We start from the raw sequence: 21,379 nt of genomic DNA on the forward strand, positions 1-21,379 counted from the left end.
TTAGGATGGCTGCTCGCTGGAGTCTTGTACACACCATTTTAGTGCGAAGTGTAGTGACAGCGATGTGTAAGAGCTCACACATGTTTTCACTCATTCTATATTGTTTGCGCTGCTCCATGATGTATTTTGGGGCAACAGCATAAGGAATATCCTTCTGTTTTCTGCCTAATGCAGATGCCGAGCCAACAGTTGAAGAGGAGGAGATGATTATGCATCTTTTTGAGCTTGTCAATGAAAAGAACAACCTGTTCAGGCGGCAGGCAGAACTCATGTACATGTAAGTTCTGAAGTTTTGATTATTGTTTTTTTTTCTTGCAGTGTGTTACCAAACAAAAGCTTGTGCTCATGGCATTACTTATTACCAGTGCACCCTTTTAATTTTCTTAGAAATATTTTTTGAAATGCATGAAGGCAAAAAATTCGTGCACACATGTGTAATTATTGTGAATTGTTTAAATTATAACGTAATATTTAGTTGAATATGATCAATTTGCAAAGTCCCAAGGTCATTTGAAGCCAGAAAGATGAAGTACTGGCAGATCCACATACTACTTACCATTTCTCTGCCAGTTGAACCACCATAGTTGGAGCTCTCATAGACTCTAGCGTCAGAGTTCCCTCTTGTAATTTTTGTAGAAAACTCTATGGTGTGACACAAATGCCATGTAAGATGCTCTGCACAATGCCCTGCATCAGATAGAATGTTCTGTGATAGTTTGTTATTAACTGTGAGATTGCCTTTGCCATGAGCCCATGTCGATTCTGTGTTTGTGTTCTTATCACCAGAATGTTTGCAGGACAGCGGTAATTGGTAGTGCAGTGAGGTGTGCTTTGAGTGGTAGTTTCATTGAAGTAACGGAACAAGAGGAGTGTTTATGCAGTTTGACATACTTGCAGAGAGCAGTGAGGCACACCACATTGTGCTTGCTTTGGAGAGGAGTAAAACACGGTGTTGCAAGCTTTAGAATGTTGTGCATGACAGGTGAAAACAGTGATTTCTTCGCATGTATAGCAAGATTTTTTTGCTTGATGAATAATAAACATTGAGCACTTGTCTGAGGAAATGTCAGTGTATGAGCAGTCTCTGCACATCATAATAGTGTTGGTAGATTGTAAACAACATGAACACATTTTTAAGTGCTTGTGTGAATGTATTTACCAGAAGTTACCTGGGTCCCCCTCAACGATTGCCTGTACCCATTGTTCCCACTCAAAAATGACAAATCTGATAGCATTGTACATATTAAAACCTGGACTTTGGCAACATTTGGAGGTTTGGCCTTGGTGGAGTAGCTGATGAGGTGAGGTGGGTAAAGGGTACAGAGTAGGGAAAGAGAATTGCAAAGTGGTGTTACATAGAGAAGTACGCGACAGAAGTCTGAGCAGTAACACTGGACTGATGTAAGCATGGAGCATGTTTGGTCTACTGGCTGGTATGTGGACTGCAAAATCTTGTCGTTTTGAGTGCAGGCACATCTGAGTGTGAAGCTTGTTTAGCTGACGTGAAGGTGGCAAAACAGTGTCACAGTGTGATGTCAACGGAAGAAAACCAGACATATTGATGTAAGGTGACCAAAACTACAGGTAGACAGCAGCATTAAATCGTAAGGCCTTAAAGGGGCCCTGAACCACCCCTCGGGCTTGGTGAAATAACCTAGTCCACGGGTAGCGTACGCTGCTACGAACATCTCAGCCAAGTTTTGCTGTCGTACGCAGTGTATGGAGCTCTTTTCAACAGAAGCCTGCTCCTCATTCTCTTCTGGGCGCTTTATTTCATAATAAAGTGGATTCCTATGTGCGGTTGCTATTGGTAGCTGCGGCGTGCTATGTAATGCAGATACGGGATGCTATAATGCATGGCCGCCACGGGATGCCGCCATGAGTCCACTGGCTAAGCACACTGCAGCTCGCTGAGGACGATGTTTGGCTTACGTTTAGCGTGTCATAGGCACCAAATCGGAAGTTGTGGGGTCTACATTAACATCCAAAATGAAATTTCAACTTCGCGCCATGGTGACAATTAGAAGGTGGAGCGTTGTGGGCACATCCCACTCCGCCGTAGCCTTCGAAGTGCAAGGCATTGAAGAAAGAGTGGAAGCACCATGGAGGCAGTGCTTGATTACCAATAACTCTCCTTCTGCTGAACGCACTGAAGTAATTCTCGTGGCAAATTAGTTCTGAAATAGCTTATTTTCCCTTCAGATGCCTTTCTCCACTTAGATAAAAAGTGGTTCAGGGCCCTTTTAACTAGAATCCGTATTGTAGGCAAACTGATAATTTAGCCAAGAATAATAATATGTAAATATGCTCTCAACATGGATGTTTCAAGGAGATCTTAAAAGATCCCTTGCCACAATCGTTTATTCAGTGTTCAATAACATACCAAGATGTCTGTGCACCTTTACAGTAACTTCAAGAGGTTTTCTAGAAGCTTTATGTTATGTGAGCAGCTGCAGTGTTTTAACATTTAAGAAATGGATGCTGTTTCAATCATGGTCACATCCGGACATTTCAAGATTGATGACACATATTTGGGTGGCTAGTGTTGCCCTTGACTATAAAATTTTTTGCTTTCTTGATTCATGTTCTATACTTTTGCAGAAAACGTTCCCAGAGACTTGAAGAAGAACAAGTTGAGCTTGAGTACCAGATACGCTGCATAATGACAAAGCCCTGTAAGTGTTGCACTGGTTTTCTTTGTCACACTGATGGCCCAACAAAGTTAAAGGCAGTGTAATTTAGCACATACCAATCCTTATGTTTACTTAGTGGCACCGTACTTGTTGAACTGTCCTTGTTGAACAGCTCTGCAAAAAGACTGAGCAGGAGCAAGAAGGATTTTAATTATTTTAACTATATTTAACTGCACTACAGTTAAATATGGTCAGCCTATACCAACTCGCCCAATTTCCTGTTTTGCCAAAGTAAAAGTTGACTGCATCAGAAAATGTGTGATCTGCCACAGGTATTGATTTTTTCGTTGTAAAAGTGAAAATCTGCTGCTGCGGTTGTGCATGCTTAATGGGGCCCTGAACCACTCCTAAGACTTGGTGAAAAAGCACAGCCCGCGGATAGAATATGCTGCAGTGCAGATCCGAGCCTAATTTTGCAGTCGTGCGTGGCATGTGGATGTCGCAACTAGAGGGTGAAGTCACATTTCTCTCATACGCTCTCTTTTCAACAGAAGCCTGCTCCTGACTTTTTCCTAGACATTTTATTTCATAATACAACAGATTCCCATACGCGGCTGCTATTGGCCAATAGTGGACTTCAATCAAGCAGGATGTTTGGATCAGTGTGCTTTGTCTTATTGTTACTGTGTATATTTATTGACGTAGTTTAATAAACGGGTTGAAGTAAGCGAGAACCTGCTTTCCAATTTCGATAATAATTACGTACTTCGGGAGGAAGTGGACTATCGTCAGCTCATGCTCGGCCACAGCCATCCATGTAGGAATTAAACTTTGGCCACCCTGCTTATTGGAGTCGTAGCCATTGGGTCTCGCTGATTTCGGCTAGATTTAAACACTAAACTAGCCTTGAACCACTCAGACCACATGCACGCTTGCCAGTGTACACTCACTCCTGACCGCTCCTGGTTAGATGAGTTGGCAAACTTCGCTTCGTAATGAGAATGCTTCAAAATACGAAAGTTGGATGTGGCTACTATCCATCGGTCAAGCTGGTGCAGGACAAAGCTGGTCTGCACCATGCAGCATAGCTAGAGCCAGACAGGAGCATATGAGCATGAGCGTGCCCTCTAGCCCTGTTATGCACAATGCAAACACTGCAGTTGCATGTAGCTGCTGTCTGATACGTACCGCAGATACTGCAGCTCGCCGACGACAACCGTGTCTGACTAAAGCCCTGTTTGGCACTTCATAGGTGCCAAAATCGGAAATATTGCATCTGTGTGAACGTCCAAAATCAAACTTGAACTGTGCACCACGATGACGTACACCAGGCGGAGCGCTGTGGGCCAACGCCGCTCTTCCATAGCCTTCGCAGTGCAAATCATTCAAGAAGGAGCGGAAACACAACAAACGAATTGTTCGATTGCCAATAACTCTGCTTCTGCTGAATGCATTGAAGAACTTCTTGCGGCAAAGTATTTCTGAAATAGTCTAATTTAACTTCAAATGCATTTCTGTAAAAAGTGGTTCAGGGCCCCTTTAAAGGACCCCTCACCAGATCTGGCCATAAGCGCAGAGCATACAATGCATGCTAATGATCGTGTTTGCAAAGAACTACATCGCTACGCACCACAGAAAGGTCTGAAATTTCAATGCAAACACAGTTTTCCCTTTCCCTCCCAACGACCGTGCTCCAAGCCGCATGGTGACGTAGTCGTGTCCCTACGCCTATGCAGTCGTGCCCGCAGTGTGACAATGTCGCTCGTGGTTACATGCGACTTTGAGAATTATTCAAGGCAAGATCTGTTATTTGTGTGATCTATTGCTTGAATTGATGAATTGAAGTTTAGATAAATAATAAAACACACAAACGGAATGTCTGCACATATTTTGTTTTACTTCGCGCCGAAGCAAGAGAGTTGTACTTCCGCTTTGTTTGCTTGTTCCCACAGTCACGTGCATGGGTACCGAAACTGTGCCATTTTCTACTGTGTTCCAGCGTGTGATCATGCTCTGCAATCCACTTGTTCTGCCTCAGTATTCGTGTAGCACTTAATTATACCGCTAGTCATGTGTCCTTGTGCACAGCACGCAAAATTGTGCGCTGTGCGAAACGAGACAATCACAACAGCCTGCGCACAACGCCATCAGCAGAAGTGCCTAGTGCCGGGGAAAAAAAAAAAAAAAAGAAATATATATATATATATATATATATATATAGCAAGGAGAAAAAAAATTAAGGCAGGGCCCATGACATATGCATCACGTGATCCTCGAGGTCCGGTATAGGAGAACGGAGGGAAGGAATTTCGCTTCTGAAGTCTAGACAGGGTGAGTGGAGAGAGTGTGTCGCTTTGCAGTGGAGCTCGCCTGCTGAAATCATGGGTTCGCGGCACTTAAATATTTCTATCTCGGCTATTAATGAGCCGATTTGAAACATTTTTGCAGCAGAACGCTCCCTAGAGGACATGTAACAACTTCCAGTGTATAACCAAAATTTGCTGTGGGGCCTGGTGAGGGGCCCTTTAAGGAGACCTGCCTTGAAGGCCTCTTTAACACTACACACAGTGCACTACTTTGGTTGAGCTGCTCCCTAGTGAATGCACTCAGCTGGTTGCCTCTCATGAATGCAGGTGCTAATCGGTGGCATGAGAGTGATGATTATCGTCAGAAGCACTAGTCATGCTTGGTTTTATATGGGAATAAATTTCATGCTAGAAATCCAGCAGGAGGATTGTGGTCATTTCATTATTCGTGCCTTTTCCTTGCAGTGAATCAAAAGTGTGAAGATGATGCCAAACGAGAGGAGGAACTGCTCCAACGCCTGCTTGAGGTTGTCGAGGCACGCAATGAGATAGTCGACAGCCAGGAAATGGATCGGCGGAGGTGGGCATTTAATTTTTTTTTATTTACTTCTTGCCTACCTGTCACGGCATAATGGTGTAGTCCCAATGTTCATATCTCAGTTGTATCAGTAGAGTGCCTGTGTGAGGCTGTGCGTAGTTTTTGTGGAGGTTGAGTGAATTTTTGCATTTCATGTCCAGCTCGCACGTATTGGCTTGCAGTTGCCAAGTCCAATCTCCAGAAACTTCTATTACAGCTTGCCTAGATTTTCCCACGCAAAATGTGCCCCTCCTCTACATGTCAGTTACACATAACAATTAATTTATCCTGTGCTTTTTCTGACTACATTGTCTGTTTTCTCCATATAGTCATTGTTATTAACAAAAAATCAAATTGGTTAAACTTAATTAACTTCTCCTATGTGCAATGCGGCATTCTATCAATTGGTGTCTGGCAACAGCAAACAGTGGTCTGCCAGAGTGGACAGGAAATGGAAGTGGAATAAACAACTTTCCCTCTGGTAGTAAGTTATCTTTTGGCCAAGTTGTCTTTTATTCTACTTTCATTTCTTGTCTTCATTGTTATTTCCACATTTCAATTAAAGAACACAATTTCCTTTTTCTTGACTTTATTGTCTGCTGGTTCCATTCAATTGCATTCATATATGTGTCATTTTCTCTGTTGCCAAGAGCATTTCCATCTCACAACTGTAGCTGGCTCACTGTTGATTGTGTAGACTGAAACTTGTTGACCGTTTTAGCAGTTAAACTAAACAGAACTGCACAGAGTTTTAAGAAAGCTAAATGAAGGCTCCCGAGCTATTCATCCAGTTAAAAAATGCAGCTGGCTGTAGCTAACCTTAAGGGAGTTTGCTTTAATTGTTTGTTTTTAGAGTGTTTGTTATGCTGCTCGTTTGAAAAATTAATCAGTGCAGAGACACATAAACAAATGCACCTCCTTGTTGCAGGGTGATGCAGGAGGACTGGAGCATACAGGAGCAGATGGCACAGAAGCAGAGTGAGTGTGGTGCTGCCAAGCACAGCATTTCCACCTGTGTCATATGGAACACAACTTCCACATTGAAGTATCAGTTGGCTAGTGTAGCCTCTCTTTAAAGGGGTACTGATATGACATTTTCGATTTCATTTGTTGCTTTAAATGATGGTCCTCCATTTCTAAGCGGCCTCAGAACACTCTAAATAGCTTACTATAATAGCTTTCTTATGAATAAGTGTTGGTTTAGTTTCCCAGGAGGTGTACGTTGTCAGGAAACCATGACACAGAAGGCGGTCACCTGGGAGCAGAATGCTACGTCTTGGCACTTTGGCTTGCTTGGTTGTCTGCTTACTGCTGCTTGTTGCATGGCACAACGTAGCAGCATAGTAGACAACTGACCAGATGAACTCAAGCAAGTGCCAAGACTCATTCCAGCGCTCTACAACATTTTTCATGAAAGTGGAGTTCCTCTTGAGAATACAATCCTTATCAAGATAAGTCAGCAACTTTATATACATAACATCCTTGTCACACACCCTGCAACACATTCAGATGTCATGGTATGCTGCACCATAAGTAACTGCAAGGGAGCATTAGGCAGTTGTCAGAAGATCCAACTTCCATTCAGTTTATTCTTTCTTTTTTCCATTTCACGATCGTTACAGGTTTTGTAATTTTGAGGCACTGCTTTTGTCAAGTGTTGCTGTTAGCAGTTCTGGAGCTCTGTATTTACTTTGAGCGCTGAATAATTATGTCTATTGACAATTTAGTTTCATTGCATTTCTCAAATCTTCAGAATCATCAGAAGCGTACGGCTGCTGAACGGATTAAAAATTTTCAGTTTTTCAGTAAGCTTATTGTGTTTACAGAATGTGGACTCTATGCAAGAATGCAAGAACTCTGATCAGGAATGCCAGATAGGAGAATACACTGTGCTCTCGTTACAATGGACCCGGGTACAAAATACTTTTGGATATAACTGGCCATATTTCAGCCTTAGTTAGTTCTACCTGTTTTATTAATGCAACAAAGTTCACTTTTAACGGACGATGCTATAACAGACTTTCGGCGACAGCGGACAAAATTAGTGGCAATTTTTTTCGAAATTGGGCGTATAAAACATACTTTTGCCGTATCGACACGGGCTGACAACTGACTTGTGAGGGTCGGCCGAGACGATCACGGCTCTATATCGCACGCGCAAGGAAGGAAGGAAGGCAGGGCGGAAACGCACTGTCTTTTGTGCATGAGGTACGGGGGGGGGGGGTCTACTCTGGTGGCTGCTGTTAACGGCGCGGCCGTACGATCTTGATGTAGCCCTTGATCCAGCCATCAAGGGCTAAATATAGTCCGACGTAGCGTGAGCATGTGCGCACGGTCTGTCGTGTTGGCGAGAATAACAGCATCTGTAGTTCGACTGATGGTTCGACGCAGTGGCACAGCCAACGTAACCGGACGCTGCCAATGCACTCCGATGCGCCTGGCATCGAGCGACGCTCGACTGTGCGCTGATAATGTTGGTCTATAAACGTGCCCTTAGAGCTGCCCTAGCCCAGGCAATCCGACAGCAACGAGAAGATCCTGAGATGAGGGAGCGGGAGGTCAAAGCAATCCTGCACCATTACCTGTGGGTTACCCAACTCTGACGGAGCTCAGGTGCATGCAGGACAAGCTTCGCTTACCCCCATTTTCTGGTAGGGGAAGAGCTGGTTATTTTTTTTATACTTCAAGGCAATGCATATTCTTGACCCTGTCTTGTTTTTAATGATTGCTAACTTTAATTATTTATTATCTCACTCTGGCGACTGTGATGCAGTAAAAGCAGCTTCTTTAATGTACTGACCAGAAAAAAGTAATATGTGACATACCTTGTAGGATTGTCCGTAATGCGGGGTCAGGAAATTCAAAATCATAGAGACAGTAATGCCTGAATGGTAAGCAACCACAGTGTACTCTTTATTTTTCTTAGGTGAGATCAAAGAAAAGATGGTCACACCCGAGCCCACACCTGAAAAGAAGCACAAGAAAAAGGAAAAGCACAAGAAGTCGAAGTCGGATAAGAAGCGTGATGAGGTGGGGGATGAGGAGAAGCGCAAGTCACTGAAAAAGATCTTCAAGGAGAAGCTTGTGCTGTCCAAGTGACACGGCACTCCACCTGTGGTGCTGGCCGAGCATGTGTCAACAGCAAGCTTGGAACTTGTGGCAAGGACAGTGCATGTTTACTGGGATGTGTTGTTCTCAGTAAGTTGTACATATCGTCATAACAGTGGTGAATTGTTGGCAGCTGTAAGGTGTGATTTATCTTTGTTTTTGCATTGAGCAAGTGTTTGTTGCAGGTGCATATGGTGGTCTTGGAAAGAATGTCTCCCATGCAGCTCACAGAGTAAAAATGTGAACTCTCTGTCTCTTCTTCTTTACTAGATAAGGTAGGCGCAGCATGCAAGTTTGCCGAAATCTGTTGGTAGATTGTTGCCTGTGTAAATGTCAGCGTTAGAGACTGGCCCACATATGTTCCTCGAGGCAACTTGTGAGAGATTTACATAAAAACCTTGGTCAGCATTGCAACCCTTTTAGCTATACAAAGGCCACGATTGCAAACCATCCTTACTCGACTTTCTAAACGACTCCTGCAATCTGTGATTATACTGCACTTTTGATAATGCTTGATGTTGGTGTGGAGTCAACAGTTCTATGTGTGGTTTCATTTCATTTTTTAATGTATTTGCCAGATTCAGCCAGTGATCATGACAGCAGTGAAGGATATTGTGATAACTATGGAGTACAGCCAATAAAACCACCAATTTAATAAGGTTTGAAAAAGAAACAATGGTTTTATTAAATTTTAACTTTATTGATGACTGTGATCTAAGCAAGTAATTTTGCACTGGAGTTTCTGTTTAACAAGCTCCTTGTACACCACGCGCACACTAGGACTTTGCGACAAGTAAAAAACACATGTGGCGACAGTCTGTCTCTGCCATCCAACAGTGACCACTAGACGCAGCTCATGAGGCAGCTTCTACATGTGCTTGTGCTCACATGAAAAATTATGACTGGTGTGCTTGATTTATAAATTGTCAGGTGAGTTTTTTAGGTCCTTCATTGATCAGTTCTTACTGACAAGTTTTAGCCACCATAAGTGTTCTAAAATTGGCTGTGGAACTTTTTTTTTTCTCTTACTGTTAAAAAATACTGCTGGGCTGCTGCATTCAGGCATCGAGTCTCCTTGCAGCATGTCACCTGTTGCCACCACTGCTAATAAAAGGAAACATGGCAAGAAGGGGGGGTCAACATCTTTAGAAGATGGCATCTGTGCCATCTAGATGTGCTTATCTGTTGGTTCCCATTTTCTTGTTTCATGTGAAAGAAAAAATTATATAAATCGACGGTGATAAAAAGATTGCCGTGGCATATGTGGCATTTATAGAGCTTGTTGTGCCCCATAAAAATATTTCGTCTTAGTCAATATTTTGAAATATGCAAGTTCGAGTTGATGGGTGTTAGTTGCAATTATGTAGAATGTCATTTTCACCAAAGGTGAAAGTAAACAGCATCTAGGTCTTGACAGTTGCTTCTAGTGCCAAGAACAAAAGCAGATGGCAGCTCTACACATCAGCCCTAGGAAGCCTCATCTTTCTACATTTACCTTCTGCTACAATAAGCAAACTTCTGATGTATGTGTGCAGATCTTTCTCTGTCAGCAAATATACTTGATTTCGTACATAGCAGGGAACACTGCAAAGGCTAGAGATTTTTCTCCCTGCTTGCATTCACAACCAAAGAATAGTGCATCACATATGACAGAAATACATACAGATACGTCACGTAATTCAATGTAACTAATTCTATGTGAATATGACATTTATTTATATATAGAAGGAGTTGCAGATCATGTTTCTGTGGAAAACGGCCACAGCACACTGCTTGTGCTTGCAACAAATGCACAGTGTATATGTCACATACCGGAAGCACAAAGGAGCACCAATAATAGTACATAATTTGACGTACTGTTATGTCCACAAGCTTTAGTTATATGTATGAAGCAGTAGTTATGTAGAAAGCTTTGCAGATCAAAGGCAGGTGCACTGTGAAACGCGTGTAGCTGTAATGTTGTGACTGCACTAACTGCATAGCTTCTGCAGTGTTGCCTGGTAAGTACGAAGCGAAGTGTGCACCTTCACAGTCGAAAATACCGCTTGACGACTGATGCTCGAACAGAGGTCAGAACTCTCCTCTGGGCTCCTCCAGTAGGCGTCGTGGTTCATTCTTACTGCTGAGAGCTGTGTAGGCCCTCTCAAGATGCATTTACGAAATTGGATGTCTACGTAAATGTTCCACCTTGCATAAAGAACTGCTAAGCTCTTGTACTGATGCTTCCTACAGGGGGAATTTGAATCCTGCAGATAGCCACGCAAAATACTCCAAATGTGTGCAAGATTTGTCGAGCAGAGTGTCGAAGCCCTTCTTTTTTTGTAGCTGAATGTGATGCATTGCAAAAACATCTTCACAATCTTAGTACAGTGCTCTTTCGTCAGTGGCAAGTTTACTTTCCAACTTCTCCGTTCTCTGAAGAAATTGCTGTGAAGGGAGCTACTTTTCCTGAATATTTTCTTGTGGGAAAGTTCCACAGCACTGAACACTTTTAACTCAATGATAAATGATCACTATTGACACCTTTTTGTCAACCATTTCTATTTGTTACTGGTGTTCATGCCAGCACCTATTTCAGCAGCCTTGCTAAACACAATGGCTTGAGCTTGCACATATACATTTTGCTACAAGGTTTTAATCTTTTTCTTCTGCACACCATGAAGTTTTGTAGTGTCATTCACCAACTTCTTTGGCTTGCAACTTTATCGCAGCATTGCTTGCTTATCTCTCAATTGTAATTACACGTAATTTATTAGTACCTTTCAGTTCAGCACCGTGTCTTGCCACACAATATCTGTAAAGTGCTGTGCCAATCCTATATTTGGAATGAAGGCTAATTTCTGCAGCTTATCCATTAAAGTTGATGATATGATGTGCCTTTGTTCTCATGCTGGAAACCCTTTGCCTAGCCTTTAATTGTTTAAGCCCATATTCCTACAGCGCAGCCTCTTATGGAACAAATGCAGCTGTCGTAACCTTTTGAGAAAATTTTGGCTTGAGTGAGAAGGATAAGGGGATCTGAGTGGACAAATTTTTGTCTGTTGATGTGATTGAAAGAGACCATGAGGCCTCAGAAAGCATAGGGAAAATTAATTATACTGAAATGTAAAAATAAGAAGAGGAAATGAAAGTAGACAGAAAAGCAGAATATGGGAGCCGATCCCATATTTTGTACTTGATGAGTGCAGAGTTTTTACCAATCATGGAGGTCACCCTGCCATTCTCTCCTTTATTTTTTCTTTTTGGGAAGGGGGGGGGGGGGGTGAGGGGTTATTTGTGTATGTGGAGAGACTGGCCTAGGCCTGCTCACAACCATGGCTGCAGGTGTTCCACACTGAGATATGGTCCCTAGAATATTCTAGAGAACTTTATCTGGGATACTATACTGGTGATTGTCAAATTTTGTCATATTGTTGAATTCGCCATCTTGTCAGCTCTGGTTGACCCAGAGGGCTGTTACACCCTCTCCAATTGGCTCGAAAATGCCGCCATTACAGAATTTTATGATATGGTGGAATTCGACAATGTCCAGAATGGTACCCCTGCCGCTGGGACTTGCATCGCCAAGGCATAGTAAGGACTCCCGTGGAAAAACTGTGGCACTCAACAATCAGGAGATCTGTGGATCGATTTCGCCCCTGGCTCCCTGGCTCTAGGTAGAGCACACTGTTCATTTGTGGGTGAACTACTGCACCTCCATGATTTCCAAGCAGTGAGTGCCTAATCTGCGACATGCACTCGAGTGTGTGAAATGTTTCCAGCATTGTTCAAGCCAGATCAAATGAGCTTCTGCAGTGGTGTATTTTGTGTGCAACAATGGAGGTAACTACTGGTGAATGAGTGACACTGCAGTAAGGCCAGAGCTAATGACCAACAATTGAAGCTGGCAACAGCTGGCATATTACTCTCTTCACTTGTTTGGCAAAAAAAAATATATATGCATAGTTATTTGAAAGCAACCAAACTTTTTTTTTTTTTCATTTTATTCATGATCCATGGCACTGACTCTAAATTGACCATAGATTTTGCAATTTTTCTCTTTGTGTGTGCAGTCAATTCCTGGAAAAGCTTTGTTTTTTTTTTCATTAGATTATGAATGCAACACAGCCATTTGTCAATAAACTTTTAGCTTTTTGCCAAATGCCACTGTGGCATCTTTTACGTTTGTTTCTGGCATACTAAGTGAAGGGGAAATATTGTCACACAGGGAAGTGCACCACATTCAACACCATGTCGGAAGCTTCAACTATGTTACACCGGGCTTGGTACTCTCACGAAACAAGTTAAAGGGATACACATGTTAACTAATATACAACGAAATCATTTTTTCATGCGCCTTTCATATATTTTTTGCACCTTGTTAAACATCATTTCTTTTTTGAACTGTGGCCAGGCTTTCACCAATATGTGTCCATTATCATTGGAGCTTTGCCAAACATGTACGATACGCTGTGCAAACATTGTATAGCTTTTCATTTTTTTTTTAGAGGGTTAAATAAGACAAAGGCAGTTCTGTTAAATTTGGTTTCAAGTGCTTGATATGTCAATTGTCTGTGCTTCTTACAATACAATAAAGAACATTTTGTCGCCATATGGTGACTGCTCAAACTTGCTGTCCTACCATACCATAACAGCACTGCAATCAAGCGTATGAACACCTGTGATGCCCAGAGACCCAACACAGGCCAACAACATCAAGAGCCTTGAATTTGGCTGTTTCTTTCGAAGCTGTGTACACAGAAGTGGTCACCACAGGTCTTTTAGATCCTCCGTCAAGATTGAAGGGTGTGCTTCTTGCAATACAATAAAGAATGTTCCGTCGCCATTTGGAGACTGCTCAATTGTTCAGTCCCGTCGTGTAGTAAGAGCACTGTGGTCAGATGTGCATATACCTGTGACACCCAGAGGTCCATCATACATAGAGGTTCCTACAAAGATTGCTAGAGGGAACTCTGGTGCAAGTGTGTACAGGAGCTGCAGGCGTGGCTGTTCAACCAGCAAGGGAATGATGGTTTGTACATGGATTTGCGTAAACTTTGTCCTTCTGGCTTCAGATGGCTTTGTGCGATTGCACAGTTCAGTGATCAGTTTCAGCTAAATATCATGTTATAAATGCAACTTGCAATTCCACACATGTGCGCAGAGCCTTATTAATACAGCCTTCTGTAGTGATACAGCCTTCTGTATTAAAATAAACAGTACTGCTTAAAAATTTAGACCCCCCAAACTCAGATAATGCGTTATAAGTAAAGCCACAAGGACGTCTGAAGCGACAAGCATTAGGAATAGACCACATCCATGTACTAATACCTGCCGGGCGATTGCAGCGCCAGAGTTCCCTCTAGTAATTTTGGCACGAAAATATATCCCTGTCAGTCACGGCGTACACATTTGTGGACGCGACTTATTTTTGCCATTACAGGGCCGTGGTTGCAAGGAATAGACAACGAACATTAAGCTTTGAGTAAATTAAACATTCTGCTTTCTTAAAATACACCCATTTCACTTCTGAGCAAAATTGATCGCTTCAGACGACCGCTTTGATGAAGGCACTACCGTGTTTGACGGGACATTTCAAGCGGGGGGGTTCGATAGTAATTTCGAAAGATGTTTTTCCCTTGTTGCAATGCTTGTGCCCGATAATTAACATCTACATGTAATTTGAGCGAGTGATCCTATATACTTAATGAAGAAACGTAGCATGGCTGACTCTACAATAAATGAATATTCAATTACTATGCAATTATGGTGGCTCTCTATGAAATGCAGTCATTCGCATCCCACCTTGACTTGCTTTCTATGGAGTCTCCAGCACCTTGGCATAGAGTTTTGGCATAGAGTTATGTAAATTTCACACATTTATCGAATGTCGAATGTAATTCGTGACTGAAGGGGACATGCTATAATGCAATCTCTGCTGTAATCACAGGCCGATAACACCGCGCGCCTTGAACTTCGCCTTCATTCTCTCGAAGCTGTGGACACGGAAGTGGCTGCCGTAGATCTTGTAGATCCTCCCGTCAAGCTCGAAGGCAAACGCAGTGTGCGCCTTGGGCACCGTACGCACCACGCTCTGTTCGGTGATCAGGCGAAACACGTTCTTGGTTTCCTGGACGACGATGCCTCTGGCGCCCACGTACGACGGGCAGCGGGACTCGGCGACCGTTAGAAAGCAGCCCGTGTACTCGGCTTTCAGGAGCCGCGAATGTTCAGTCACTTGGTCGCGTACGAGACCCCGGAAGTAATCCTTCCACATCAGGTGGATGGGCACGAACGATGCGTACGACAGTTTGTCCTTGTGCACGTTGAAGATGCCCAACTTGCGTTTCTCTCGACAAGTGAGCAGCTTGCCCTTCCTTCCCTTTTGGTCGCTGCCACGCTTCTTCCGTGCGACATCAGGCTCGAGCACCGCCGTGTAGCGCGCAAGATCCGCCAGCTCGCCGGGACGCTGGCCGGCATGTTTCTTGATGAAATCGCGGACGTAATTCACAGCTTGCGCCGGCAATGGCGGGTCGTATTTTATGTCTTTCGACGTCAGGTAGACGTTCTGCACGTCGCTGGCGGACGTAGGGTCTGTCATTTTTGAAGCAGGGTAGCGGTCACGGCAACGCTGAACTTAGTGTTACATTTGTGGAGGCACGTGCGTGCACCGCACCACAGAATAAAGAACCAAAACAATCACAATATTTAAAACATTGTGGCCATGATGATTTGATATTTCTCTGCTAGGGGCGCTAGACGCAGCTAAAATATTTTATCTTTAATTTTAGGTAATGTAAGCAACGAACATATTTAACACATAAATTTTTGCAAAACAAACAGCTTATATTTTTAGTGGACTTTGCGTCAACGTTTTGAGATACCACTGCCGCTTCTACACGGAGCAGGCAACTCGCACGAAGCACAGCCTCCGAGCTTTAGCGGTGCGGAGACTGCCGCGCCGCCGCTACCGACGCTTTCACAACTTCGGTAAAACTGTTGGTCCTGTTCGTTGGCGGGCGCGCAACCGACCGCCGTGCCGCCGTTGCCGTCGCTCAAAAAATGTCTGTTGCGTTAGGCCTCTCTGCGCGGGCTTCATCATTCAGCGGCTAGCTAGCGCGGTAAACGCTGTAACCCCGATCAGGCTTGCGCAGCTCGTCTCCCCATCTTCAGCGCACCTTCGGACGTCGTCTACGGCGGCGGGGAACGGCGCCATGTCTTCGGACGCGCTCGACGACTTGGACGGTTTGCCGGCGGCGGCAGACATCCAGCAGAATGGCGAAGCCGGCGGCGGCGCGAACAAAGGAGCCAAGGCGAGGCTCTCGGTGGAGCGCATCTACCAGAAGAAGAGTCAGCTGGAGCATATACTGCTCCGGCCGGACACTTACATCGGCTCGGTCGAGCCAGTGACGCAGAACATGTGGGTCTACGATGGCGAAGAAAACGGCGGCATGAAGAACCGCAGCATCACGTTCGTGCCCGGCCTGTACAAGATATTCGACGAGATACTGGTGAACGCCGCGGACAACAAGCAGCGGGACAAAACCATGGACTGTATCAAGATCGAAATCGACGCCGATCAGAACCGCATCTCCGTGTGGAACAACGGCAAGGGCATCCCTGTCGTCGAGCACAAGGTGGAGAAGATGTTCGTGCCGACGCTCATCTTCGGCCACTTGCTCACCTCGTCCAACTACAACGACGAGGAGAAAAAAGTCACCGGCGGCCGCAACGGCTACGGCGCCAAGCTGTGCAACATATTCAGCACCAAGTTCATCGTGGAGACTTACTCGCGAAGCGAAAAGAAGACCTTCAAGCAGGTGAGGGCTAGGTATTTAAGACGTGCCAATAGCACCGTGATTAAACTAGGGCGCCAAGCTGAAAGTGGGACCGAAGCGTTTTAGAACACCAAGTGAATAGCAGTCAAGCAACAAACCCTGAAATGAAGAAATGACTGTAGGTGCAATGGACTCTTACAGGAAGTGTCAGCAGAGAAATGTTATCGTTTTTAAGCAGTAAACAGCCAAATCAGTGCATGACCAAGTGCATCTCGTTTGGCGCGTGAGCTGCGTTGTTAAATTGAGTATGCGCTTTGACTTATTGGTTTAGTTGTTTATATGTTATAATATGTGACCATGAAAATTTGGTGTAAGCAGCACCACGTGTGGCGAGTTGCTGTGTACTTAGTAGTCGCGAAAGTGCCTGCAGCTTTGCGAAATGTCAAAGACGTACACAAGATAAACGCTATTTCTGAAGCGCCCCACCCTTGCCATTCTACGTGGATGAGAAGTACTATCATCTGCAGTGTTACTGACTATAAAAGTGTATTGGTATTTTCTCAAACATAATTCAGCGTTTGCTAACCAGGTCAAATTGAAACCCTACGTCTGGTCAAGGGGCCCCTAATGAGATGAGGTTATGGAAGGCAAAAGTGTGTAACAGTAAGACTTGCAGCATTGCATTGGCGTGTGACATGTCTTCTTTTACTCCTTGTGTGATGTATGGGGTTTCTAGTATACATAGTCATTACTGTCGCTGTGTTGTTGAATGTATATGCACACAGGTGAGTGGTCATGCAAGCTACCATGTACTCGTAAAAGGCGAGAAACCATTGGATAGGATTTGGATATGAAAGAAAACAATCCAGTCTGTACATGGCTGACATGTCTAAAAAATATTAAGTGGTCCTTTAAATGTTAAGCTTGCTCCTTTTTAATTTGCTGTTCAAGGCATGATTGTTTTGATGAGCTGAGTTTTGCAAATGCTTTTGTCATGGGCAGCAGCGTTTTGGTGAAACCATCTTGGTGCCAAGGCTGGCTTGACACTGGGCTTTTGCTGCTGTAAGCATTTTCTGTTTAGCACATGATGGCACACCATGTTCTGTACAAACATGTATATGAAACTTTTTTGCTTTTTGCCATTCGGTCAGTATGCAATGCCAAGTAGTGCAGGTAGTTTGTGCTAGTAATGTTTTATGCTGCAAAAATCCCAAACTAAAGGGGCTCTGAAGAATTATATTAAGTTCAACTGTATTAGTAAATTACAATTCTGTAAAAGCAAAAGACCCCCCCCCCCCCCACACACACAAAAGAAAGAGGTGTATTTTTGAATGAATATCAGTTGAATCTTATTTACTGTTGCTTTTTAGTGTGTGCACTTGAAGGCAGACTCCGCATGAAAGGAGCCAAATGTATCGCTGCTTGTTTTTTATCCTAATCAACAGTAGTTGATTGGAATAAACATTAGCACAGTTGCCATTGAAATAACATGTCCCAAGTAGCAGCCTATGCAGCAGTTCTTTTGCTAGTTCCTTTTTACACACCCTGAAAAAGAAAGCTTCATAAGACCACTTCCACATGTTGAATTTAGCCTATGTTTAGAGGAAAAGAGCTTAACTGCACAAAAGTAGCACCATTAATAGCATTTGATTTGTGCTTTCTAGGAATATTAAGGAACTTGCTGAAAGTCTAGATCAGGTTTTTTTTTTCTTCAAGCTATTCATTCCCAGGGCCACATGCTGTATTTGTCAGAGCATGTGCACAGTTAATGCCTATGTTTCAGTATTCTCGACCTTGTATAGGCAGAAGTTTTTCATATTTTACCCACTTCTAGTAAGGTGCCCTGTATATGATTGCCTGAAGTGCTTTGAAAAAGCTAATCAGTTGATTTTTTATTACGCACTTGCAACTACATGCCTCCTTTCTGTGCAGGTATGGGAGGACAACATGAAGAAGACCACAGATCCCAAGATCCGGACAGAGCCAAAGGGCGATGACTTCACCAAGATTACCTTCCAACCAGATCTGGCGAAGTTCAAGATGGAGAAACTGGATGCTGACACAGTCGCACTTCTCTCCCGCCGTGCTTATGATGTGGCTGGTTGCACACGTGGGGTCAAGGTAGTTGCTCTCTCTTTATTGCACTGTAAGCACAAGTCAACATTAGTGTGAATATTCGAATGCAAATCGAATAGTCTATGCTGTTCGATTCATATTCATTTTGGTTCGAATATAAGTGATAACAACACTTTTTGGAGTCTACGGGGAGAAATCCAGATGAAAGGGGTGACTATTTAGAATAAATCTGCTCTTGGGGAGCTGCAATTGTTTCGGAAAGGAGAACATATGAGGTAGCTAACTTGTGCTCGATAACTTCCAGCCATTCAGTAAGGATGTCTTGCCTTTTGGCAGCCTAAGTATTTGTTTTCCTAATTTAGCCAAATAAATTTCTGGTGCTGTATTTATTACACTTCGCTCTTCATGCATCTAGTGACCTGTTCCATTGTTTCATTTCTGTCAATTGTCGCACTATGGCTGATACGATCACCAGTCAGTTGCTTCTCATTTATGAGCTCCCCAGTTGTCCGGTATAAGAAGTGCTTAACCACAGACCAGCTCCAAGTCTCCTATTCAAATGCATGTGAAATCAAGAAACACTCTCATTACACAAGTGCTGATCTGATCTCCATACAATTGTGTTTGAGCAAGTTGAATTCCACTGACTGTTGGAAGCAGAATATTGATTGCGGATTTCAAATGTTTAACAAAAATTGTCTTAAATTGGTCAGTAGGGGCTGTAACGTGGTCATTAAACCATTCTCAGTTTATCATTATAACGGAGAGCAGAGTACTCTGGCCATTATGGTTAATCACACACATATGCAAACGCACAAAAAAGAAAGACTGGTTCTCTCGGCGCACATTTAACCTGAAACTTCAATTTGAAATCACTGCCTCTAAGCCCCTCTCACTAGCAACAACTGCAGTTTTGGCATGGCTTGTATGACGTCAAAAAGTGCAGGGCCATAGTGTAGAAAGAAAGACTTTATGGTATTGTGTATTTCATGTTGTTTTCCTGTGCTCTACATGCTTTTCCCTCGTCTTTGAGTGCGCAATTTCGTCATGCATGTACACATTACAGAATTGTCTAGTGAAGTTCTTTGGCACATTGTAGTGAAGCTATGACCCCAAGTGAATAAGCAGTGTGACATGGTCATGTTCAGGTCTACCTGAATGGCAAGCGGCTGCCCGTGAAGGGCTTCAAGGACTACGTGCAGCTCTTCCTGAAGGACAAGGAGGACGAGGCAGGCAACCCGCTGACGGTGGTCTACGAGAGCGCTAACGACCGCTGGGAGGTGGCCGTCACGCTCAGCGAGGCTGGGGAGTTCCGCCAGATGAGCTTTGTCAACAGCATCGCCACAACAAAAGGCGGCAGCCATGTCGACTACGTGGCAGATCAGATTGTCAAGAAGGTTAGCCTTTACCACTTGGAGTGCTTAGATAGTAGCGTAGAATCAAGGCCATATGACTTGCATGATCTACAAGTACCATTTATACAGTCTAAACCCGCGATAACGAAATCCCGCTACTGCGAAATATTTTCGTATCCTGGGCGAATGCCCATAATATTTAATGCATTTCGTACCTCTCGACAGGGAAATGTCGCTGTACTACAATCCCGCATCAACTAAATTTTCTGGAATGTAACCCCGCGTATTGCCTACTCAAGCAAGGCTAGCAGGCTCCAAAATGTGCTCAAATGCGATTGCTTTGCACTAAAATTGTGTAAAATACCACCACATTACACTTGCTTAAGTGCCGCCGTTTTTGTTTACAAAAACAACCAAGCATCAGAAGTGATCGTGCCGGAAACGCATCATGGCCGCCATCTTGTTTCTTGTTAGCCCGTTTGAACTGGCAGTGTGCTGTTATTGACATGTGACAATAGTTTTTACTCACCAAGTGCAGTGTGTAATGTGCGCCTCGGTGAGAAAAATGCAGCGAAAACAACGAAATTCACGTCCCACCGACGTGGAATTGTTTATGGTGCTTGAGATGGCGGTCGAAGCATGGAGTGCCATGCATCAGGCCGTGATTGAGCGATCATCCGGGAATATACTCTTAAAAAAACTTAACACTATTTAGGGCTTATCTTGTCCCGCAACAGTAGTCGTCATCTGTCTTGCTTGCATTTCCTTTCTTTAACACTGTGAGCCCGGTACTTCCAAGTCACGAACAGCTTGAACGTTATCAGCGTGACACACCATTCTCAACCGGAAAGCAGCGAGCGCTGAGTTTCCAAGAAAAGAAACACAAGCAAGGCAGGTGACGATTATTGTTGTTGGACAAATATACACCCCAAAGGGCGCAAACATTCTAAAAGTGTACACATTCCTTGCTTCAGAAACGCTAGGTTTAGTGCCACCTGACAGTCATCGCATGCGGATTGGTGCCGGACATAGATTTGCGCAAAGGGGCTGGTATCTCAATTGACTACCTTTGGGTATGCGAGATACGATCACTTCCACGCTCGACACCGGACGTGTCGGCACCTACGGACGAAAGCGACGCTGGAAAGATGCTGCTGTTTGCTTGTAGCGTTGTTGCTCTGCGTCCGGTGGCTACAACTCAAGTTAATTTTCTCTTTAGTACCGTATTTACTCGCATAATGATCACTCTCACGTAATGATTCTAGACCTGAATTTTGTTGTCAAAATGAGATGTTTTTCTTTCCCGTGTAATTATCGCACCCCAAACTTGTTGCAGCGATATGTCGTGTGCCAGGTCTAGCTAATGATGATCACGCTTACCATCTGTCGAAGGCTTTCAAATGCTATGTGAATGACTCTTGAAGACATACCAAGCGGTCTGCACGCACCAAACATTCTTAAGCAGATGCCCCATTTCATTCCTTTCGTCACTTTCCGCACTTCCATGAAAAAAAAAAATAATAATAATAATACAACGAAACTTGCCTTGGCTTTAAAACTTGTAGGC

General features: G+C 43.7%; 3 protein-coding genes across 8 annotated transcripts in view; 2 read left to right on the forward strand and 1 right to left on the reverse strand.

Moving 5' to 3' along the window:
- The window catches only part of MICAL-like (protein), a 66,111-nt gene extending 57,237 nt beyond the window's left edge, over positions 1–8,874 (forward strand). For all 6 annotated transcript variants that reach the window (XM_075701102.1, XM_075701098.1, XM_075701099.1 and 3 more), the window contains 5 exons: positions 175–277; positions 2,602–2,675; positions 5,405–5,519; positions 6,445–6,494; positions 8,443–8,874. In XM_075701102.1, the coding sequence (XP_075557217.1) occupies positions 175–277; positions 2,602–2,675; positions 5,405–5,519; positions 6,445–6,494; positions 8,443–8,615 (515 nt within the window). In that variant the 3' untranslated portion in view covers positions 8,616–8,874. The remainder of the gene's footprint in view (positions 1–174; positions 278–2,601; positions 2,676–5,404; positions 5,520–6,444; positions 6,495–8,442) is intronic.
- Positions 8,875–13,318: 4,444 nt separating this feature from the next.
- Positions 13,319–15,320, reverse strand: Pop4 (ribonuclease P/MRP subunit POP4). Its single transcript, XM_075701103.1, has one exon. It carries the CDS (start codon positions 15,202–15,204, stop codon positions 14,548–14,550), a length of 657 nt encoding a protein of 218 aa, XP_075557218.1. The 5' UTR covers positions 15,205–15,320; the 3' UTR covers positions 13,319–14,547.
- Positions 15,321–15,595: 275 nt separating this feature from the next.
- The window catches only part of LOC142589605 (DNA topoisomerase 2-alpha-like), a 33,332-nt gene continuing 27,548 nt past the window's right edge, over positions 15,596–21,379 (forward strand). Inside the window, exons 1-3 of the mRNA XM_075701104.1 lie at positions 15,596–16,423; positions 18,314–18,502; positions 19,606–19,854. Of these exons, the coding sequence (XP_075557219.1) occupies positions 15,818–16,423; positions 18,314–18,502; positions 19,606–19,854 (1,044 nt within the window). The 5' untranslated portion in view covers positions 15,596–15,817. The remainder of the gene's footprint in view (positions 16,424–18,313; positions 18,503–19,605; positions 19,855–21,379) is intronic.

Source organism: Dermacentor variabilis, chromosome 8 (assembly GCF_050947875.1).
Source record: "Dermacentor variabilis isolate Ectoservices chromosome 8, ASM5094787v1, whole genome shotgun sequence".
Lineage (NCBI taxonomy): Eukaryota > Metazoa > Arthropoda > Arachnida > Ixodida > Ixodidae > Dermacentor > Dermacentor variabilis.